The following is a 24,284-nucleotide window of genomic DNA, read 5'->3' as shown; positions in this document are numbered from 1 at the left end:
AATTGATTGCACTAACGTCGATGCTGAATAATCGAGTCGGCGGGGATTATAAGTGGTTTATATGTAAGAGACAATATGTAAGAGACTAAAAGCCAGAATTTCTTTTCCAAATTACAAAAAGAACGTGGAGGTAAAGAAACACAACAGAAAAGCTAGAAAAGATGACCGCCACTGAGTCGGTTAAAGGGAGACAAGATGAGTGATATCAGCCTTTTGACTTGGAAGAAAGCTAAGTTGTGAACTCTTTCAACCTTAGTCGATTTTGAACGAGAGTGCGCAGCGAGAGTGCGCAGATTTCTGATGTATTAAAAAGAGAATACTGAGATAGGCGGTGTGATTTTGCTAGAGTGTTTCGATTGCCACTTGTGATATCCACCGCGAGGCGGGTTCAGCGTGCTTCTTTTATGGAATGTGCGACTTAGCTCAAATACAGAATAGCTGGGATCTCTAAATTCCAATTCGTTTGAGGCACTTGCCATATTCCAAATCGCGAAATACAAAATCACATCACGTCACCAAAAAACTTCATATTCCAACATCTCCTATTATCAACCCCATCTAATACCTAACCTCACCCTTCCCACTACTCCCCATAACATCCATCTGGTACTCACACAACTCCTGAATCAAATCCGTGCCCTTCCCCATTAACTCAGTAAGCGGCACTTTCCCCGTATTCTCCTTCACGTATTCGTTGTATTTAGATAAGACGAGATCATTGACATTAATCCTGGTCATACCGCCTTTGATACATTTCTGGGTCGTTTCGTCGGGGAAGGTGTTGGTGCCGTGGAGAACCATCTGGGCTTTTCCTTTGCAGGCTTCGCGGATGGATGTAAGTCTGGGTGTGTTAGTAGGAGGCTCCGTAGATGGTCTTGGTTTTTTTGACAGTCGCGCAAGTCGTCAAAACCACAGAAATCACAACTCACCTATCATACTCCAACCTAATATTCTCAATGCCCCCATAATTCCCATGCACATTCCCAAAAGCCGGCGCCAAAAAGTCAATCCCGGTACTCACAAACCTCGCCGCCTCCTCCCCGGTCGTAAGCAATCCCTCAAGATCCCCCGTATCTTTAACCCCATCCTCCCCGCCATTAATCCGTCCGGGTTCCGCCTCCGTCGCAATACCCTTCCCATGCAACATCTTCGTGATCCGCTCCGTCTTTTCTAAATTCTCTTCCTTTTCGTAGTGCGACATGTCGACCATGATGGAATCGAAATCGTAGTCCGACGCCGCGATGATCTCGTCTTCGGACTGCGCGTGGTCCATGTGCAGGACGATAGGCACGGTGGCGGTACGCACGGCGGCGATGGCGAGATGGATTAGGAGGGGCGAGTAGTGGAGGGCCCAGGGGAAGAGGAGGATTTGGGCTGGCGAGCGCTTTTTTTCGGCGGCGCGGACGACGGCTGTTATGGTTTCGAGGTTGTACTTGGGATGTTAGAATAGAGTATTTGGTTTAAAAGGAATGGACGTACGGAAACGACACCGATGATTCCATAGCCTCCTTCCTCTGCTTCTCGGAGCATTCGAACTGCTCTGTTGTCTTTCATTGATTTCGGCATTTTGGTAGAGGTTGAGATGAGATATCCAAAAAATTTGTAAACGTGAAGGAGTTATGTTAAAGTATGTACAAAATCAAGAATTAAGGATTGGAAATAAGTGGTTAATCAATGGAGAGATGGAAGTGAAAAGGTAGAAAGGAATTGTATCAGTAAAGGCAAAAGAGACCGGGTAATGTTCAACCGACTGTCGGAGGAGGAGAGGTGGGGTGAACAGAAATGACCCCGCATAGAGTGAGGAAAGTTAGCCGAGTGATACTTTTAAAATCTATAACGTACCTGTTGACTATTGAATCCAATTGAATTCAATCACAAGGACATTGACTCTTGAATATTTGTTCTTAAAGTTTAGCAATAGTAAACCTTCCAGGATGTTGTCTTACAAAACCCAACGTTAGCCATTTCTCAGAATAGTTTCCGTCATTCATACATCAATTAACTCTCCAAACACTTTCCTACAACCCACACCTAAAAGACCCTCTACTCTTTCAAACTATCAACATAATCCCTAACCGCCTCCTCAAAACTAACATCCTTCCTAAACCCCAGCCCATACGCCAAACTATTATCAAACTCCGTCCCCCAACTCCTCAGAATCCTCTCCATCTCCTCATCCGTCTCCTCCCTCAAGTACTGTAGTTTCTCCTTCCCCGCCACCCTCTCCAACGCATCCATCATATCCTGCACACTAACCCCGATGCCAGGCATATTAACCACCCTCTTATGCTTCGGCAGCGCATCCGCCCCAAGTTTCAACGCGTGAAATAGATTCTCGGCCAAAGTTTTGGGGGAGCAGAGCCAGGACCGAAACGACCGGTCTTTGAGCGGGATAACGCATTCTTGGTTATTCATCGGCTCGCGGATCATGCCGCTGAGAAAGGAACTCGCTGCGGCGGTGGGCTTGCCGCCTCGTACGCTGATGGTCGGGAAACGGAGGGAGTAGCCGTCGAGGAAGCCTTTACGCGTATAGTCGTTTAGGAGCGTCTCGCAGCATAGCTTTTGCGCGCCGTAACTGCCTTCTGGGGTCGGGAAGACGGATTCGTCGATTACGGCTGGGAGAGGCTGGCCGTATACGGCTTGGGAGGAGGCGTAGAGGACGCGGAGGAGTGGTTGGTTTGGTTTGTGGACAAGACGGAGGGCTTCGAGGAGGGAGAGGGTGGAGTGTAGGTTTACTTTCATGCCGAGTTCGAAGTTGGCTTCGCTGCCCGAGGACATGATGCCGTGGAAAATGCAGACTGCATCGAGGGGGAGGGAGGTGTCGATGAGGGATTTGAGAGATGAAGGGTCGCAGAGATCGGCTTGTATGGGTTTGCAGTTTTCTGGGTGTTTGGCTTTGGGTGGGATGGGTGGTGAGATTATGTCTGTGAGGATTACTTCGTAGGATGGGTCTGAGAGGAGACGGGTTGCTAGGAGAGGCCCTATTAAGCCTGCGCCGCCGGTGATGAGTACGCGAGGCATTTTGTGAGACTGTTAATGTTGTTAGAAAGTAGAAATAATACAAAAGTTGAATGGCCGGCACTATATTTCAAGAGCAACAATGCTTGTTTAATAAGTGTTGATATTCGAAGATCGCGGGGAATTAGTGCAACTCCCCCACTTTACCACAAAATGATCTGACGGAGAGAAAACCGAAAAGAAATATCATTGGACGTACCAAAAGAATAGGAAAGTTTTCCGAGGTGAGATCTCGCTGTTGTCCCCGGGGGATGCTTTGAATTGGATTTAATATTTATACACTATTTCTGTCTGGAGTATTATAACCCGAACCCAAACATTATATCCTTACTATGTAACAACCTAGTTCTCCTACAGAAGAACCACCGTGGCTTGATACAAGTGATCTCCAATATATGATCATCCCAAAATATAGTCCTTCTAATATACACATCCCCTCCATCTCCCGCCCTCTCCCCTTCCCCTCCCATCTCTGAGACATCTTATCCCCCCCCCTCCTCACTTATATCCTATCCTATCCCTACGCAGGAGCCTTCGTCCTCAACTGCACCCCATGCCACCCCTTAATCTCCTCTCCCAGCACCTGATTCACGAGCCTTTGCTGCTTAAGCATACTCAAGCCCCTAAACTTCTCACTAGTAATATCAATGGAGTACATACTCCCGCAACCACCCGATACATCTGCGACCTAAACACATCATTAGCCCATATCCCAAACCACGACTAAACCCTCAATATTCACAACTATGCTCCGAAAACGCATCTTTCCTCCTCTCAAAAGCGCACGTAGAGGCAAAAATAACAGTACACGAAGAGGGAATACATACCTTCAACTCACTAGCCCCCAACTCCCTCATCAACAACCCCCAAATCTCCTTCTCCTTCGCATTCAAATGCCCAGGCGCCTCTTCCATCTTCGAACCACCGACCCCTTCTTCTCCTGAGCCGATTGTACCTTCTTTCGTACTATATCCTCTTCCAAATACCCTCTCCTTCCCCATTGCCCCATCCCTTATTGTTCCCCTCTCCCTATCTATTCCCGTCGCCTTAATCCCCTGCTGCCCCTTCGAACTATGTATCCTATTCGAGCTCGGCAACGGCGATATAGACGTCAAACCCCGTCTCGCAGGACATATACTGGCCGCCAGACATTTCGGCTGCGCAGTTGCTTGACAGCGTAGGATGCGTGATGGGGATGTGCGGAGGCAGTGGCGGAGAGCTGGTGGTGTCATGATCGATTCTTTTCTTTCTCTTCTCTTCGTTATTGAAACTCTTCTGCTCTTCTTTTTCAATTCTTTGCTTCCTATTCTTGCCTCACTCTCCGTCAAACATCATCCGATAATCTACAACATGCCCCAAGCTCCAGCCCCACATAAACCAACAAGGTCCAAGCTCCACCATCCATTCCATCACCGCACATTTCTAATCCAAGACATCACGTGCGTATTCCGGAGTCCAGCCTCACATCGTCATCACCAGCCACAGTATTAACCCCGCGCGAAAAAAGTAAAAATTTGTCGTTTCCGGTGGTTTGGGTCGGAGGACGGGGAATAGGATATTAGGGAAAAGGGATAGGAAGGGAGATGGATTTTCAGGTACGCGAGATGATCTTTGCAGAGTAGGGAGGAGGGAAAGTGATTTATTGTAAGAGTGTAAATGGGTTAGTAGTTAGATAGTACTTACTACTATAGAAATCTTCAATACCCTCAATCTAACATACCAATCGATTAATCCATCTAAACATACATACCTCCTTGTATACCTAGTGTCTAGAACTTATCTTATCTCTCGACCACGCAAACATCTCATCTCACCCAAGAATACACCATTTTAACATCTAGAACCCATCCCATCCTTATCTCTAAACTAAACTCCCGATACCAACACCACTCTTATCTCACCCAAGAACCCACCATCTAACCTAGAATCCATCATCTAACCCAAAAACCCAGCATCTCACCCAAGAACCCTCGATCCAACCATACAACCACCTCATTCCATCTCACACTACACCCAACGAACCACCCCACCCCATCAAAGGCTCTACATACCTACCAGATTAATTAAATTCAAGATCCTAAACCATCTCACCCCCCCACATACTACTCCCAACGAACCAAACCACAACCTCACCTCACCACATCAAAGCTCTACATCAACCAAAGAATATAAAGCCCAGAACATTTCTCACGATCGATCGATCAAATTTCAGAGTTAATACTCAGACCAATTGATACCCACAGTCTAGGACCAAAACCACAACCCACAGAGCACACGGACAACACAATCCACCCCCCAAATAAGTCCACTCCTGGCACTCCCCACCCAAATCCACAACGCACAGCACACCAACCAGGCAGGCATCACCCTTCCCACAACAACCTATTGTTCAAAAAAAAGAATCTGAGACCATGACATGACATCATCCCCTCTCACTCCACCAAAACATCCAGCGCATAAAAGGTCTCGAACAAATTTGCTATCTCGTACCAAGATCCATAACAAACTGCTATAGTACCAAGAGCTATAGAGCCAGGCTACTATACCCATATAACAACTAGTGTTATATAATCCTTCGAAGAAACTAAGTACCCTATAATCGAGGTAGCAGATAAAACATAACAAAAAACATCTAGACGAGATGACAATATCATTAGACTCTATAGCAATCTCAAAAAAGGACATACATACCTACCTAGACATAATCAAAGAGAAGTTAACCTAGAAATCTCATTTGTATATCTATCTCTCCACATATCATCAAAATTTGCAGTCACAAAGTCACACAATAAGACATGAGAATGTTTTTCAGAATGTTTTTTGTTCATTATACTACTTGATGTAGACTTAACTAATCCACACCCCCCATTTCCCCCCATTCAGGCTATATGAAAAAGTCTTCATTCCAGACCAGTCCTGATTTCTTTTCTGATCGGTCTATTCCCCCTAAACTTCTAACCTCTCAGTTGGTAGCAGAGAGGGGTGAAGCAAGGGCGAGGGAATCAACCAGATATCCTCTCCTTGATGATGAGATTCCGTTCTCATATTTTTCTCGTTATGTACGGGATGCTTCGTTGAGACGTTCTCTTCCACTTTTGTCGCCCCACGTGCTCCCCTAACCCCCCTCATTCCGATCGATATCAACGCGCGACTTTTTCTTTCCAAAACCCAATCTTGTATGTTCCCAAGGCAATAATATAAAAGCCTTCAACGATATCCCTCCTTTGCCCACAGGTCTGGTGAAGAGAGCCTGAAACGTAACAATAGAAATATTAAAACCCAGTCTATGATGAAAATGAAACCGCCAGCTGAAACCCTACAGCAAAACGCCCACAGAAAAAACATGCAAGAAACCAGGGTAAACGCTCAAATGTACAAGTAATCCCCAGACCAAAACAAAGGCATGATTGTGCCCGCCGCGCAGAAATGCTAAAATCCCACAAGTTCCGGTTGAGGGGGGTCGTTCCGTATAAACAATAGCTAAGACCGACTCGTAATCACATCTGAGAGTCGCTCACACTTTCGCATGCTGGTGAAGGGTTTCGATAAATGGTGGATGACTACACTCAGTAAAGAGGTAACCAAAATTTTATTTTGACGAGTCTATCGCCAAATTTTCGGAAGGAGATAGATCGTGATGTTGGAAGTAATAATGCAGTCGACTCGTACGGGCCTGAGCTCGATTTACGTTTCATGCTAAAATCATCCTCGAATTGCTGTAGGTGTATGAGCTTCGTGTAGAGAAAAACCAGCATGCATGTTGTAAGGATACATCGAAGACGTACCCGTAACAAACCCAGTCATAGGAGCTGGTGAAGCAGAACGCGAAGACGACATATTCGTTTGTTGATTTCGTGGAGGCGAAGGCTTCTTTTCCATCATAATGGGAGAGCTTTCTGCGGTCGAATCGCTCGAGCCAAGAACATAGCCATTATCATTACTGCCATCATATTGTCCGGTTAATGTGCCATCTTTGAGTTGTGGTGAGCCCTTGGCTGATCCGAACTGTAAAAGTAATTAGCCATAATCCTCTTTACTGTCATCCTTCCCTGGGATAACTTCGGTTAGGAACGTACAAAGCAATATTTGTCCAACAATTCGTTGTAAGATTGTGAAGCAATGACCGGCTTCGATGCACCAGCAGGGCGCGGTGACTCGGTACCGCCAGCCACGGGAGCGGTAGAGATCTTAGCAGGTACCGGGACACTCTTGCGATTGCTCTTCATAGTTAGAGGTGATGGTGAAGCATCATCGGCATCGGCAAGCGCCTTTCCGAGTCCAGCGGTAGCAGGATTCGCGGGGATACCGCTCTTGTCACCCATGACGTTGTTGGCAGCCTGGATGGCAGCAGAGAGCGAAGCACCAAAGTCGTATCTGTTACCAAAGGCCTGGCCATTAGGTTGTGGTGCTCGGCGAGTGAGGGTGTCGGTGCCAAGATTGACAGCCGACTTGACTCCCTTTAATCGGACTGGGGTTTCCGAGTCACCCAGGTAATCGGCGACTGGTTGCTTCAAGTCGAATGGGTATCCCTTAGATTCAAACCCATCGGCGAAGTCGTCAAAGGTAACAGGCATTGTCTTGGCCTGTGTTAGCGAGGGGGATACCCTCTTGTTGCTGCGTGGCAATGAACCAGCTTGCCTTGACCCAGCACCCTGTTTGCCCTTCTTGCCATTTTGAGGTTTGGCCTTCTTTCGGAAATCGATCTGGAAGTTGGTAGAATTATTGTTGTCCCAGTATTCCTGGCCGTTGACAGCATACTTGACGCAGAAGAACATGGTCTTCGCTTCGAGGTTAGCTTGGTCTGCAAGCTTGATGTTGAAGTGGAAACGGTCGTAGCCATCGGCGTGCTTTGGCTGGCGGATATCGTGGTTGTACTCAGCGACGACCTCCGAAGTGGTTTTCCAGTAGTCCAAAGTAAACCGTGCAACGACAGTCTTGTTGAACGCCAGATTGGCAACGGCAACGCTGCCAATCAAGGTCTTGTTATCTGCAGAAAGGAAGACTCTCTCCACCCTGACTGGGAGTGCGAGTCTCTGAGGAGTGTCTGCAGGGAAGTTTGAGACGACGATCTCCCACTCGAATGGAGGACCCCGGGTTGACTCTTCATCGTTGAATGGGAACTCGTTGTCACTCTCGTATGCTTCCACGGGCGATGATCCTGCACTGACTGCCAGGGGTCGATCGACCTGAAGGAAGTGTCGTACGTGCTCTAGGTGAGAGTCGAAGTGTACCGCTTTGGAGAATGTTGGTGTGCCTGGCATACTAGAGGGTCGCCGTCTAGCTGAGGACGGTCTAAGAGCAGGTCGGACCAGCTCCCCAGACTTCTTTCGGAGCATAGGAGGTTTTCGCCGCGATCGAGGCTCGTCCTCATCAGTCAGAGAATCTTCATCGGATACCATGGTAGGCGTTTCGGGTGATAGGCCTGGAGACATGTTCGATCGAATGTCGACAAAGACTGACGAGTCAGTGTTGGATCTGGTATGGGTAATTCTGTTTACAGCCTGCTTCATCTGTTGATCGAGCTGGGCAGCCACTTTGGCATCTTGAACTTTCTCGGGCGAGATCAATGAGAGATGCTGATTAGCTTTCGAGACGTCCTCGGCCATGCGGCTTGGCGAACTCTGTCTGTGCTGCTCGATGGTTCTGATGGCTGCTTGCAACTCCTCCATATTTTCCAGCTCGCGTCCTCGCGGGCTCTTTGCATCCTCGTCATCACTTGAATTCTGAGTTGAGTCGGGCGGTGAGATGATTGCTCCAGCAGGCAATTGTGCCGCGTCCGTCGCTGGCGGAGGTGACTGCCGTATGCTGCCGGACGAGGTTAGACTTGAGATATCATGATTGTCCTTGTCCGCAGTTCCAGGTGGAGTGGGCTCATGGACCACCTCGAACGAGGTGGTCTTGACTGATGGCGTCCGCCTGTGCTGCCGGGTCAAGTATGAGGTCGACCGTGGAAGTTCGGGTCGTGTGGGTGCAGGGCTGCTAGATTGATGCTGGTATCCGTATGAAGATCGACGACTGAGCGCTGGAGACTGTGGAGCAGAAGAAGCTGGTGAGCGTTGAGTGGGTGGTGTGTAAGGCATTCTACGTTGAGACAGCGGGATCTCGTGATCGTTGTGTGGGAGGAAATGAGTGCCGGTCGGTGCGGGAGGAAGAGGATGCTAGACCTGGCTGTTCATGAAAGTCTTCCAACTGTTGCGAGGGGAGTATGTATGTACTAAAAGTCCAGAACAGGGTGCGGTTAGCCGGATGCTCCAGAACAGGTCGAGGAGCTGGTGAATGAAGAAAGAAAAGGAAGGACATTAGGGTTTCAGGAACAACCGCAGAATAAGTTGCTCCATGGAGCGTGAATCAATTCACTTACGATGTGTATGAGTCTGCGAAGCGGATGAGCTGTGAGGGTATTAGTCACGGCGTTTTCCAGCTGTGCTACTAATGAGTTTCTTTGCAGAAAGAGCGATCGAGGATCGTCGAGGTCGTTCGGGGATGGCGGAACTTCGACGAGATGGAGGTTTTCGTTCGAGTTAGACGAGGTGCCAGGACAAAGTCAATCGCGACTTCTCTACCTGTTCCTTCTTTGTCTGGGATCGAATGTTGTTGTTGTGCGTGGGGAGAGCAGCTCGAGGCTCTGCGAAAAAGTGTGGGATGATATCCTTTGAGTTGGGAAAAATGGCGTCCCGGAGAACAGCGGCTGCGCCGAATCGATAAGGCGATCCGTGAATGGGGATGATTATCGACAACGACAACAATCGCAACAACAATGTTCGGATTCGATATCAAAGGCTGGCGGTGGCCTAGATGTGTGATGATATTCTATCTTGAATATTGGGAGGAAGAAGAATTAAGTGTACGGGGGGAATGAGGAGGGTAAGTAGTATGGGTTATTCGTCTGGGTTGATGGGCAAGCAGGATGTATTGTGCCGGGCTAAGAAGCTGCTAGCAGGGTCAGGATTGCGGGCTGGGGTTGGCGTGGAATGGCTTAGAATGGGTCGGCTTTATGTGGGGGGACGAGCAACAAGGTTTTTGGATGCGCATAGCTGCAGCCTTTTGATTGCAGCCGTTTTTGGTCGTACGAGTCTGTTGCCGCTCACCAAACCATCCCAGATTCGCCCGTCACCAGGAATTCGACGCATTTGATCAGGATGCAATTGATAAGATGTCTAACGCATTTGATTGTCTCAAAGTACTTCTCTGCTTTCTGGTGTGAATACCATCTAACATTTGTGAGACAGATCATGACGAGGTTGCGACGGAAAAGTTGGCGCATTGCTATCTCGAAGCTTGTCGCAGACTGCCACACCCAAATCTCGCTGGGGAGCGCTGCTCTGAGCTTGCATCTCACCCATCTCCGACCGGCGCGCACCAAAGACGTACTCCAGTCTCCAGACTCCATGCTGCTGAGTCCTGGCGCTCCAGAGTCGACGTCGCTCGCACTGATCGCTCCAGTCCCCACCGTCCACTGCTGAAACTAAACAATTTAAGATTTCATGACCTTTGCTCACGCAAGCAGCCTGCAGCGCTCACCCCGTCCGTCCCGGCAGCCAAAGAAAGAGACGGTACAGCAAAGTACGAGATACAATTTGACTGCATCTCGTGCCCAGCCGTCTAGTGGTAGCTCCCGGGTTTGGTGCATTTCGACGGCAGAGGGGGAGTAGTTGAGGATCATGGACGAGTCCAGGTCTGGATCGGGCTTCGCAAGTCTCCGCTCAACAAGTCGTCAACCAGGGCGGCCATGGAAAGAGGGTCAACGGAGATGGGAGATGAGGTTATTCTGCATAATGGCTCAGACCAGCCGACTACGTACGACCTTGGGCTGTTCAACTCCTGGTCCTGCCAACCCGTGCTCAGTGCTGGTTCACGGTGGTTCAGTGTGGCTCATGGCCAGGACAGGACGCTGGGAACGTATGAAGATCTGTGTCTGGCGTGTTTGGGCGGGTGGTGTTCAGCGCTGGCCAACAATTTTTGCATCGTCAGCCTCTACCGCCCGCAGCCGGATCGTTGACGTAGTGCTCCTTCTCACGAACGGTTACAGATGGCAAAATTAGAATCTTCACGTCTTCCACGCTGGCTGAGTGACTCCAACGACAATCCAACAATCATCCAGCGACAATCCTCGCAACGCACAACGGGGTACAGAGAGCAATTGGCAACGCGGTCCAGCGTCAAGATAACGGGTGCCATCACCCACCCAATTTTCGCAATTTTCTTGGTCGCAATCAATAATCGCGTATCCAAGGTTTCCCGAGTCGCTGCTCACCCACTCTCACCGGTGTGTTGTTATTCGTTGAAACCTAAAACGGCAGAAAAGAAGTTGGAGTGGAACTTTGGGACGGGGATGAGAAGCAGCCAAGGGAACCAAGAACGCCTCATTTGGCGTACCTTGTATCCTGGGAGCAGATTGCGACCAGCTAAGGTTGCGAACAACATGGGTTGTACGGAGTGCGGACTCGTCGCTCGACTCTGAAGCCGGGATGTGGAAGAGTCGGCAACGATATTTTCGGAGAACCATGGACGAGTACAGAGTCTGGATGTACGAAATATAGGATGTGGCTGCGAGCAATCCAACCGCACACATCGTGGGATTCATCAAAATGCCGAATTCAACCAAAACCACACATTCCAGTCTTGACAAGATGGGCAGCGGCCACCGTCCACACCCACCACATTTTCCTGCTGCTATCGTCGACCAGCTATCTCTACTTATTGCCTCAATTAAGAGTTCGGTCGAGAACATGTTTTGCTGCATCGTACCGCCAAGGATATTTAGTCGCAAGAACGACTTCACTCTCTGTTATTGGCGATTTGAATCTGCAGCTGCATGCTTGCATATGCTCCAAAGTATAACCACCACTCTTCCATAATGTGTGTGTGGAAGGGTTAAAGATTACGACCAAGCAGGATCACTCATCTTCGAACTCTCATAGCAGAGTGAATGCCGCTTTCTTATCTCTGTATACTCACAATGGCACAATGGGTTATCAGCCCTCCATGCACTACTCTATTGTTCAAACAATGCGCGGCTCCATCTTCTCGCCTGCATCGTCGTCACTCAAATCAGTCGTCTTGCATTGCATCAAAACACTCTTTGGACGTACGGCTTTCTATCTTGGTGCAAGGCGCCTAGGGAGCGCTACGAGTACGGGGTACAGCAGGATAACTACTAAAGCAGGCAGGCACTAGATTATCTTGAACTGCTTTGGATGCAGCTCTGATGTGCATGCGAAGGCCAATCCGGATAAGTAATCCTCCTCTTACGAAATCACCTTCGTGGTTGATGCTGTTGAGGACGATCGCTTGTTGTTGAGGGACGCAAACAATATATCAACATTCCAAGTGCCGAGACCCCGAGACGACGAACGAATGGCCATGCGAAGACTAGGTGCGTTACATACGCATTAATAATCTTCACTCCTATACACTCTGTAGGTCGTGTGGCATCTTACGAATATGGCAACAAGAACAGCGCCATCACATCATCCACCACTCTGTGGGTGTCGTCAACTTTGGCTCAGGACACCTGAGCCGGATAAGAATGGGAATCTAGCGTATGCTTCATTTCTAATCAACATGATCTCCCCAGCCCAAGCGTTACGCTACCTTTCCTGTGGCACACATTGGCATATCAACTCTTGTGATACAACAAGCGAGCTGCTCGATCAAATCTCGGTCTGCAGTACTGCAGCCGTCTTTATTTTAGCAGGCGAGAAGAATTTGACGGCAAGATAGCCGTCTCTCTCTCTCTCTTAGCCAGTTGTGAATTACAATATGCAAGATGATCGTGGAATATACTGAGGGCAATACTTCCTGCGGTCGAGTCTGTATGCGACAATCTTCTGGAAACACTAAAATCCAAAGGCTTACGTTGGTATCCAGGATAAACGCACCGTTATCATCATGCCACCAGTAACATATCATCATAAACGCAACATCTTACACAGCACGTCTCAAGCTCTCCAATACGTCTATTATATACATCGACGTTTACTCGTTGTCTTTTCTAGTACTCTCGAACATGGCCAGCCAGATACACTAGATGAAGCAATTCATGGTAGCATCCGCGGGACATACTCGGCATGTACACCATTGCATGCTGCGATAGGGACAGCCTTGAACTTCCACTCACATTAAGAGATAGCTGTGTGACTTCGGCATATCATGGCTATCGTAGGATATCCAAGGACAAGTTCTATATCCGGGAAGTGGCGGTCCTCTGTCCTTCGTATTTCGAAGTACACTGAAAGCATTCTACCGCTGACCACCGAGTGGGAATTGATTATTCTCTCCGCCCACGATATTGACATACTGTATTCGACTTCTATAACTTACCTGCCTAAGCAATCATCTTCCGGTGACAGAACCTGTTATCGGCATGTTTACTAGAATCCCATCCCGCGGGTTTGCTTACCGCAAAGGAGCAGCTGACCGTCTTCTTATCAGGCAATGGTATACAAGTCGTGGGGCATCCAAGGCGATAAAAGATATCCTCTTCACTCGCTTTACTTTACGGAGGCTTGTCGTCTATCTTGCATGTCAGCATTATTCGTGACAACAGCAACTAATCAATAATAATCATTCAAACTTTCATCGGCCATAGTTCCGGCCACTACCGACTGGGTTAGGACATTTGACATCGAACAGGGTTACGGAGTGGTACTGTTGTCGTCCGGAACCCCACTTTCAGGAAGCATCGTGAACCTGCCAATCTGGAGCTACGGACAAAGAACACGATGTCAAAAGTGACATTCCCATCTCACGATGTTCCGGTATTGTAGACCTGATCGGCGATGTACCTGATCACCGGCAGAGGAACCCGCACCACCCAGCGTTCTGGGATTTGCATGTACCGCGGACTCTTTCAGGTCCCGAATAGTTACATATTTCATGACCGCTCGACCTCAGTCACATCATTTGAACCTCTACGTTCGAACATCAAAAGTTTCTTTTGCGCGGTTTATGCTGACATTGGATATTTGGCGATGACTTCATCATGCAGACTCTTTTGCTTCAACCGTGCTTCCAAATTTGCATGACCAAGGGAAAATGCGAATTGATGCACGGTTATTCAGTTGTCCCGTGATGGATTGAACACAGGTGGACCAGAATATGCGACGAATTAAGTTGTGGGCCTATGCGAATCAGATCGGGCAATAAAACCTCAGCCTCGATGAAGCTATTCTTACTTTGCAACAATCAAACGAGGTATTTTGAGGTGGTCTTGGTTGCTTTGCCGTATCCTACGGTGTACGGTCAACCGAGATGTCAAGATTCAAGACTCGAGCGTCTAAAGCGCAATCCGAAGCGCCATGAGAATGGGCAGCTTCAAGAGTGCAGTTGGCGCCTAGATAACAGAGCCAGGACGAGGAGGAAACGCAACACTTTTCTCTTTATCTCGTTGAGTGCGCGGAGACGGCTATCTTCGAACGCAACATGCCCACCCCATCACGCCCATATCCAGGCATCTCTTGAGATGGCGGTGAGTTGTGAAATCCCACACTCCGAAAGTTGGATTTGGACTCCTTTCCCATCTCAAACACCAGGAGTCACCCAACCAAAAGTCTCTCCTCAGTCATGCATCTGGCTATTTCTTTCACGCCTCTCCCAAAGCATCCCAAGCTCATGAACGTCAGCCTTCTTCGATACCTGGACCTTGAGCCAGTCAACAAAAGAGCTGTTTTCACCAACAACTCGCGCCCGTCTGCGCTCCGTGCAGTTCCAAGCTCAAGCCAAGCAGAAAGCCATGGTTCGAGAGGCAGGGAATGATCCTTGCATTGTATTCCCTGCCGAGGACATCTCGCTACACCAAACGTGCAAGGAAACAAAGTGATTTTGGTTTCTCAAAGTATCTTGCATGCACCACTTAAGCGAGATAGCATCGATTCTCCAATGGCACGACATGGAGACGACCGTGGGTCATTGAGGATGTCGAGGGAAGCACAAGCCACGACGCGGGTGTTGTGGTCATCTTCTATTTTATTATCTCAAATTAACAATTTCAACGGCACGGCCTCGAATTTGAAACTGTTGAACGGGCTTGCTCTAGAAAGGTTTACTTGGAGGTTTTCTCTAAATATGTCCGAAACTTAATGTTTTCAACTGACATCACCATGGCTGAAACAAACTGCATGTCTTTGGAAGACAAACCTTCTAGAATCTCTGTTCGCAGGTACCTACCCCGCCATGGTCTCACTGCACCGGTGCCTGCGTATTCCTACTTGAGTGTCTCAGCGACGTTTGGCAGAAGAATGTGTCTTCAAGAAGATTGGCTATCAGCGACTTGAACAGTTGTGGATGTACAAAACAGCTATTGGTATAGAGAGTTACACCATTGCGTGGTGCTGCTTGGGTGGGGTACGGAGGTGCAGAAAATCATATCGGGTGAGCAAAAGCTCTCCGCAACTCCACGAGTCCACCTCCATGTAAATGGGACAGATGACAGCTCACGATAGTTAAAGTTTGGCCATGTTCTCCTTACCAAGCTCCACAAACTCTTACTCACATACATCATGATACACGACATTTCTGAGACCCACGAGTACGTACCTCTCAAGCGATGAAGCTACCCCTCCTCAGCCTCAACATGCTGCGGCTGCTGAAATTGGGTCATAACAAAGCTACCGCGCAGATAAGGCTGCCATCACAACGATACTACAGTACATCTTGCAAAATCAGGGTCCTGATCTGTAACAACAGAGATTTCACATCTTGTCCTACTCATCTTCCATTCTAGGCTTGATAAGGCGTGTTGATCTTCACCGGAAAGAAAATCTCACCCCAAGCCCGTTCCGTAACGGACTTGAATTTAGCGCTACGAAAGGTACCTGCCCCCTCAACCTCACAGTAGTACGCTCACTAACGATCTAGCTGCATCCACCAAACAATCGCATTTTTCGAACATGCAGACCTTGAGATTATTGGCAGTTCGGACCCCGCCGGCTCCAAGAATGTTGCAAACAACCAAACGGATGTACAGCCGTCCGTCTCACGATGAACTTATGAAGCTCTAACCCCATACTCAAAGGTTTGGAGAAGAAGCCAGAGATGCATTTCTGGGGCTCCAACATTAGGAGAGGCACTCCATATGGGGATTTGTCAGAAGGTTGGAGAGTTTTCATTATACTTCAACCTAACAGGCAAGTACATCCCCTCGCTACACTCTCAATATTGAATTCTGAATCTGTTGATAAACAACCCCACCACACCTTGCAAACGCCACACCTTTTCCGACCAGGATCAAGCTCACCGTTATCTTGGGAACGCCACTGTGGCTGAAATGTCTCTCCCAAATTTTCACAGCTGCATTTGGAAATGCCTTGGATGTTTTAACTTTATCGAGAGATTTCCCTACGCGAGGTGAAAAATTCTACGGAGTGCTGCATTGCTGGTCTAGATCCAGGCCTACCAGATGTCTCTGAGGTTCCACTATTGACTCATGTTTCCACTTTACGAGACATATCATTAGTCAATTCCCAACTCAAGAAGCACTTGCTGCACAGACCGCTCTACGCTCCGTATTCTTTCGCGCAATTCTTCGCATGAGTGTGGAGATGATTTTCAACGACATATCAGGTTACTACTGCGCTACTACTCTAGTGATACCACTACAACTATGATACACATAACCATCACTCCATACAGTATTCTCGGTTTCTGGAAAAGCGGTCTGCTTGCTTATTACTCGTATTGACAGGAAAATACAACGGCACATCAACGGCATGCAAAAATGGGAGCCAATCAATCCCTGCGACCGCATTGCATGAAATGGGATTTTCTCTCTGAAGCCGCCTGAGGTGCTGTGCTGTGCCATTCTTGCCCTTTTTCCCATTCTGACTGGATCATCTTTTACGATACCATCGCGCCGTGGCTTGAAGCGAAGAAAAACACACCTCCGGTTGTACAAAGTCGATGATCGGTTTGTGGCGAAGATGTTTAGTTCGTACTGCGCATTCATTTGTTGGCATACCGCGCGTCCAATTATCAGATTTCCTTGATCGGGGAGTGCGGTGGTATTGTGGTGTGAGTATTTTCTTGTTCACCCCATTTTGAGATGGGGTGATGGGATGGGATGGGTAAGCTGCGTGGTTCCATTGGTTTTGCCACTATCTACTCACTTTTTTTGAGGTTGTGCAGGTGCTGGGAGCCTGGGGATGACTAATTGAGGGCAGTGAGGTGAGGCCGATATAGGAGGGGTGTTTTCTAGACGGTGAGATTTGTTTGTGATGGATTCTTGGTACAGTGATATGACCCGTGGTTTTGGGCGTATTTGTGAGCTGTGAGACGGAGGCTTTTTCGTGAAGGCGCAATGGGTAGGGGAAGTCTCATCACGAGGCCTTTGATCACGGCATACTCGGGATATGCAGTCACGCTCAATACTGGTCACGATACTTCGCAATGTGTATCTCGGAATGACTGAGGCTACCTGTTGGCCGTTGGGGATGGCGAGGTAAGGAATGAAGAGTTGGGCGAGGTAAGGTAGGACGAGGACGAGGTGGGTAAGCTTCGCGCTATTTCCCCGCATTTTGAATGCACTGCGGAATTTTGCTGTTGGAAATTGTACGATCGTTCGGGGTTTTGACGTTTCGAATAATGGATAGGGGATGTCGGTTATTACTGGTGAGGTTGTGGAGTTGGGGGGTTCGAGATTTGATGCTGGGAAAGGTTTAATACCTCCAAATAGGTCTCTTAGAACAGTCCTATCGACGTACGAAGCGGTTATCTTACGACTTGTAGGTATTCTTGATGTTTCTTCTGTGTTGTTACCTCTTTCCTTGTTGTTTTTGTTTATTTGATGTTTATTATCATCTCCTTTCCATATCTCTATTACATTATCGCTTTAGATGGTCTCCTAAATTCCTTCTATATCTCCATCTTCTAACATTTCATCTTCTTATCCCCAACCACATCCCTATTATTTGTCTCCCAACATACCGCCATGCCTATTCCCATCACACCCATGCCATCCTATCCTCATATCCACGAATTCCCTCCCTATTCCCATCACCCAAATCCCAATCTCCTCAACACCCTAATAATTTCAATCCACATCACCATCCACCACGGGATTCATACTTATCCTCGTAATCGTCCGTACTCCTTCATCATCCATTCCCAACACCACCTCTGTGCCCACAACCCCCTAAAATCCACCCCATCCCTTATCAACATCCCTAGAACCCAACCCCTCATTATCACCACCCATCCCCTAATTTCTCCCCATCCCCTCATTCATTCCTCCTCAACTTCCCTCGCACAAAATTCATGCCGTTTTTACCGGCTCGCTTAAACCTCACACCGCAGCTGCAGATGTCCTGTATATGCAAGCCACGCATGCAGTGGTTATGTATGTGTGAGAGGGTTGGAGGGTTTGACATGTGAAAATGGGGATGATTGGGAGGTACTTTTATGAGGGGAAATGGATTAGGAGTTGAGGGGGTTTGGGGATGATTTTTGGGGTGAGTGATTTGGGGGGTTGAGGGGGGATGATATCTGGGGGGGTGGAGGAGGGGATTGAGGAGGGGATTAGGGGTTGAAGGGTTGGGATGGAAGAGATTCGGAGGCGGAGAGTTTGGGGTGCGGGAAGGTATACGAAGAAATATGGGGTTTTAGTGTGGTCTATGCAGAGATGTGCGTGGAAGGGGGAGGGACGGGTTGGATATATGTCGTTTATATTGGGCTGTTTGCCTTGTCTTGGAGATATTGTGGGGTTTCGGGGTATGCAGTGGTGTGGTTTGAGGTGGTGGAGGATGTTTGCCTTACCTTGGCTTTCTGGTGATGGGGAGGGGGGCTTGGGAATTGAGATGGTGATGGAGGGTTGAGGGATTATGGAGTATGGGCTATGGGGTATGGGATATGGGGTATGGAGACGGGTTGGATATATGTTCGGTGGGTATGGCTTGGTGTTGGTATTCGGTGGGGATGGGATAGGGAGGGGGATGGGCTTGAGATGGAGGGGGATTAGAGGGGTCTGGGGAAGTTTGGGGACATGGTGAATTTGGTGGGGGAGTGACATAGAATGGATGTCTCATCTAGGTGTTAGAGGGTGAGGTAAGTGGAGTGTATGGGATGAGATGGGAAGAGGAATTTGGGTAGATGTAGATGGTTAGTTTCGGGGGTTGGGGCTTTTGGTTTTGGGGATGTTGGGGGAGTTGGGAAGTCTAGAAGGGGGGTGAAAAAGTATGTTTTAGACCTTACATTAGGTGTTAAAAGCGAGGGAAATGAGAGGGAACGAGAGGGAACAGCATGGGCTTTTGTATATTGAAGTACCGTCTCGCTTATTTTAAGGGGAGGGAACTTGTGAGTACATACACCTTTGCACTCACTATAACACTTTTCCTACCAGCCCCCTTTTCTTTCCTTACTAAACTAGTTTACTCTACCAACTTCATTTTGCTTCTCCCGTCCTCCCTTCACCTGCTAAATTCACTTTCCCCTTTATCTCTCCGTCCCGTTTAACGGCGTGCGTCACTGGCACTTTAAACACCGAGGGTATTGAGAAGAATTGCAATATCCAAGTTTGAAACGACGATCAAGAGAATGTTGTGGATGTTGAGATAAGAAGGATTTGTAAGCTTTGCGTAAGTGTTGTGTAGAGAGGATGGGTGAGGAAGGTTGGGTGATGTATGGTAGATTAACTGTTGGATTGCATGCATGCATATTCGGTTTGCATTTGCATGTTTCCAAGATTTGCGGGGTATGTATGTAGATGTACATTGTTTGTACGATATGTAGATAGGAGTTTTGATGGCATATAAATATTATTTGGAGGATGCTCGCGTGGTTGATGTCGATGGTTTAACCGTTATAGGACAGATGTGAGGTTTTATATCTGAATGCGCATCTAGAGATTGCATTAACGGTCTAGGACGCTGGGGTAGATGGGAGGTCTTTTGGAGTATAAGAGATATTCCTTGACTCTATGAGTGCAGGAATGTGTACTGGGTTTGATTACAAAGGCCTTGTGGAGACTTGCGGGAAGGGTTTACAATCGGGGGGTAGGTAGATGAGTTAGGTTTGGGGAGGCGGGTTTAAGTTAAGTGGGAGTGAAGCTGAGTTGTCTATGTCGAACCGTGAGATGCGTAGCGAGCATGAATAGGGCTTGCATTAACGAAATCCCAAATTCTGCGGGGTAGACGTGCTTTTTGTTTGTGCGACCAGAGTTCATTACTCACTATACATGTTTCTAGAGTGCGTGGAATAGAAAGGTGAAAAAAAATCAACGATTTCCGGATACCTGGCCGTTCATGTCTTTTCTCTTTTCAAAACACACAGAGGGGGGTCCTAACTTGTGCGGTGTAGATGGGCTGGTTCTTGCGTGACGGTGATACAGGGAGGCGGTGATTCGCGTGCTTGAACTGTTGGGAAACCGACGTAGGAATTGTAGCGGGTGGGATGGAAGTAGGGGTAGAGGCTTATGTTAAGGCCAAGATCGCATGGTTTGGAATTCGCGAGGTGGATATGTTGAGAGGTAAAGCTGTAATTTCGAAGGAAGTGTAAATTGGAATGCTGGAAGAATGGCACAGAGGGCTTGCATTAACGAATTCCCGAATCTGCGGGGTATGCATGCTGATGTTTGTATGACTTGAATTGCTTCACTTGGCCTGAGTTTGTGTTTAGATTTGGGAGCTGGATATCTTAGGGACGTTTGACTGTGAGCCATATTCGTCATACAACATATTTGGTTTCAGGCATGAAAGGACATGAAGGCTTGCATTAACGAGTTTCCAGACATGCGGGGTAGATGTGATTTTGTTTGTATTACATATAGATAAAGGAGATTGAAATTGATGCTTTGGTGTATGTTTGTATTAGGATAGTGGATTGGGAGGAAATACTGTAAGCGGGCGGACGTTTGACCGTCATACAACGGATTTAGAACTCAAGCATAAAGGATGAAGGCTTGCATGTACAGATTCCAGCATCTGCGGGGTAGATCGCTTTTATATCTGTGCTACAGGAGGAATTGCCTTTCTGTATGACCGTTTTGTGATCTGATTGATTTCGATATCTTTTCTAGTATACTCGGCGTGCTCAAGGTGATAACGGGCTACGTTGTAAGTGCATGTAGGCTTGCATGAAGGCATTCCCACGTATGCGGGGTAGATGTGCTTTTTTTTGTACGACATGTATGTCATCTAATCTATGATATCGAAAACTTTCGGCTTCAAGTAATGTGGTCAACTGTTGAGAATTCGTCCTACGACCCGTTATGCAACCTACATCACCAAAGGCTGTTTTTGAAGTCCACGGATATTTACTCAATTGCCGAATAAACCCCCCAGTGCGATGAGCAGATAATGAGAGATTAGATAAAAGATCTCGAGAATCACGACAGCGTCAGGTGCGTTTTCACGTGCGACGTGATATGCGGACACCTTCCACGGGTTAAGTCGGTGATTGAAATAAGAGTGACGACTATAGGGTAGGGTAAATGTGGCAATAGGTAGGGATAAAAGTAAAGGTTTTTGGGTGGTGGAAGAAAACCTTTGGTTACACTGCTTTTGGGAGTTTAGGCTGTTGGGGTTTGGAGGACCCTTTGGAGGGTTGGCGTTAATGGGATGGAAGATGGAGGAGAAGGAGAATGAGAAGGATGAGAGACTGAGAGATTCAGTCAGTGATGAATTGTGAGTTTTAAAATAAGAATTGAGAATAAACGATTGAGAGAAAAGTCTCTGTACAAATATACACATTCTACCACAGAAAATGCATCAACCTCAGACTATAACCCCGACGTCAACTTAACCTCCACCCCATCTCCCAATTTCCCCGATTCTCCAACCTAATTTTTAGCTCCCTATCCCGCCTCCGATACTTCTAACCATGCACCTCCCTCCCCATCGAACCCCTTCGTCGACCCGTTTAAGGGTCTTCCTCGGCCGCCCCCCTAAGCTAAGCGAGGTCCGTCTTGTCGATCTAGACTCGTGGCGTTCTGCGTTGAGCGCCACGACGCTAGTAGATAGATTTGGGGTGTTGAGGTTCTCAACAAGGCGTGTTTTGGAGTGACCCGTTGTTTACGAGGTATCCGAAATTTCATTTTGAATTAATTTGGGGTGTGGGAGATTGGGTTGGGGTATTTAAATGTACGGGAAGATGAAGGGAGAGGTGTACACGGCTCGGTTTAAGATTCGGTGGGGAATTAACCGAGGATTGCGGAGGGACGTTGCATTGGGCGTTGAAAATTGCCTCGTTTGCAGAATTGAAGGTAGGTGGGTTGAGCAGAGGTGTTTGTGGTGGATGGGAATTTTTGAGAGTGGGGTTTGAAGGGGACAAATTTCCTGAGAGGAGATAGATTTGGATGAAGTGAAGTTGAGTTCAAAGAAGAATTTGCTGATGATGGAGGGGGAAAAGGGTGGTGAGGAGTGATGAGGAGGTACGATGGTACTTTCTAGGTATGGAATTTGTTAAGGTGGGTAGATAGGTACTTTGGATTACTATTCCCAATACTAGGATTGAATTATTGAACACGTCCCCTCTTGGACTTATACTTAATTGATTAGCGTTACTGTCAATTTTCAAATTGCGGGGGCGATTATCAGATTTTTCAAATTAGTATTTTGTAAGCTCCACGTACGCTTTTTATACTAGAAGGTGATATATACCTAGATTCCATCTTCTATTGAACACGAGCTAAGATTATAAATCCAGATGCTGTCGTAATTTTGAATGTACTTGGATCTTGACATTTGATTGAAGTTAAACAAACGTTTGCCGCATCTCCCAAATGAGTTGTTAGCAAACCCCAATACTTTCACATGACCTAAGAATTCCGTCCGAAGACACAATTGGAAACGGGTAGCAAATAAGGAGTTGAGTTGAGTTTAGTTGATTGAATCTAATGATTGAAGTGGAGGATAGTATAAAACCTGTCAACAGTCGCCTTATTCGCATTCTTAGATATACGTCTATGTCTCCATTTTCAGTCACCCTCTGCTCTACTCAACTACAACAGGAAAAACACATATGTAGTTCTATTCAATTACAAGCGGAAATCTCTAGTTTTCCAGGAGTCAATTCCACTTTCTGGAACCTCCTTTCATTATTGACTAATAAAGGCGTAAGATCAGCGTCGAAATCGAGAAATGAACACAAAGCTTAACTTCGCATCCAGAATCAAAGAGTATTAGATGACTGGAGAACAGATTAGAATTCACAAAGCTAAAGAACTGGGAGGTGATACCTTTAGTTACCTGTCTGTACTTTATTGTGCTTTTGTCCGCTCTGTGGACGTGAAGTCGCCAAAACGCAGTTATACAATACGACATCATCACTGCCGAAATGGAGAGATCAAAGCGAATCTTAACTTCGCATCTAGAATCAAAGAACATTAGACCCCTGGAGAAACGGGTAGACTTCATAAGTGCTAGGGATCTAGGAGGCGATGCTTCCAGTTATCCGTCGGTACTTTACTGTGCTTTTGTCCGTTCTTTGGCCATGAAGTCGTCAAAACGCAGTTATAAAATACGAACAAGCTTTTTTGATCCCGGAGTTCTTAGGCCGTGAGTAGGCAAAGTCATTGGATCGGTCGCTATTATCATAAAAGCTTCACATCTGACAAATATTCAAAACGTAGTCTCAATATCTGAAGATAATACGCGACGCAGTATAGAAAATGAAACGCGAACGAATTTATAGAATATTATATACGTAGAATTATGTTTAACTAAACGAAGCTCTATGCGTTTATTTCAATCACTCCTCAATCGTTGACGTTATAAAATTTATATTGTTTCATTTTTGGAACATACGCTCAAATAGCATGTTATTTACTTACTTCTCACTTATTCAATTGTCCTAAAACTTGCACACTAAGTCTCATCCTAATTTCCACTTTGTGCCTTATTCAGTTATCTCAGGTCTGAATATTATGCGTTCAATTAATAGTATTAAGACTTTTCTGGTTACGTTGTTTTGTAAGAAAGTAGTAAAGATTTAGAAAGTCAATACGAGAGAATCTCGTCCACTTGAAGTTGAAAATTTGATTTAAAAGTCTTCTAATATAATGTGTTTTTGTAAGATTAGACAGGTTTGCAATGTTTGAGAAGCTATTTATTTCCTCGAGCGTATATCCAGCAGTTGTAAAATCACTGTTTATTCTTCTACTTTTGAATTTCGTGATGGAATTAGCATAAGAATTATGAGTTTATTCATAAAATTTTATTTATATTTATCGTTTATCTTAGCTTCTGTATGAGAGTCGTGTGCTACAAAGATAAATCTAGACTTCTACATCTCTTAAACAAATCTTGCACAAAATCACAACCCAGGGTATCCAAAAC

General features: G+C 46.9%; 5 protein-coding genes across 5 annotated transcripts; all 5 read right to left on the bottom strand.

The window, feature by feature from the left end:
• Positions 1-558: 558 nt before the first annotated feature.
• GLAREA_06008 (Aldolase) lies at positions 559-1,566 on the bottom strand (the record flags this gene model as incomplete). Its single annotated transcript, XM_008081422.1, has 3 exons — positions 559-841; positions 930-1,432; positions 1,480-1,566. 3 exons carry the CDS (start codon positions 1,564-1,566, stop codon positions 559-561), a joined length of 873 nt encoding a protein of 290 aa, XP_008079613.1.
• Positions 1,567-2,043: 477 nt separating this feature from the next.
• On the bottom strand, positions 2,044-3,021 carry GLAREA_06007 (NAD(P)-binding Rossmann-fold containing protein; the record flags this gene model as incomplete). Its single annotated transcript, XM_008081421.1, has 1 exon — positions 2,044-3,021. One exon carries the CDS (start codon positions 3,019-3,021, stop codon positions 2,044-2,046), a length of 978 nt encoding a protein of 325 aa, XP_008079612.1.
• Positions 3,022-3,538: 517 nt separating this feature from the next.
• Positions 3,539-4,250, bottom strand: GLAREA_06006 (BolA-like protein; the record flags this gene model as incomplete). The annotated part of the gene is made up of 2 exons (XM_008081420.1): positions 3,539-3,706; positions 3,846-4,250. The coding sequence occupies 2 exons, from the start codon at positions 4,248-4,250 to the stop codon at positions 3,539-3,541; spliced, it is 573 nt and encodes a 190-aa protein (XP_008079611.1).
• A 2,470-nt stretch (positions 4,251-6,720) lies between these two features.
• On the bottom strand, positions 6,721-9,098 carry GLAREA_06005 (uncharacterized protein; the record flags this gene model as incomplete). The annotated part of the gene is made up of 2 exons (XM_008081419.1): positions 6,721-7,023; positions 7,095-9,098. The coding sequence occupies 2 exons, from the start codon at positions 9,096-9,098 to the stop codon at positions 6,721-6,723; spliced, it is 2,307 nt and encodes a 768-aa protein (XP_008079610.1).
• An 8,021-nt stretch (positions 9,099-17,119) lies between these two features.
• On the bottom strand, positions 17,120-17,530 carry GLAREA_06004 (uncharacterized protein; the record flags this gene model as incomplete). The annotated part of the gene is made up of 1 exon (XM_008081418.1): positions 17,120-17,530. One exon carries the CDS (start codon positions 17,528-17,530, stop codon positions 17,120-17,122), a length of 411 nt encoding a protein of 136 aa, XP_008079609.1.
• Between the last annotated feature and the right edge of the window lie 6,754 nt (positions 17,531-24,284).

Source organism: Glarea lozoyensis, assembly GCF_000409485.1.
Source record: "Glarea lozoyensis ATCC 20868 chromosome Unknown GLAREA15, whole genome shotgun sequence".
NCBI lineage: Eukaryota > Fungi > Ascomycota > Leotiomycetes > Helotiales > Helotiaceae > Glarea > Glarea lozoyensis.
Note: the sequence above shows the minus strand (reverse complement) of the source record. Positions and strands in the feature narration are given on the sequence as shown.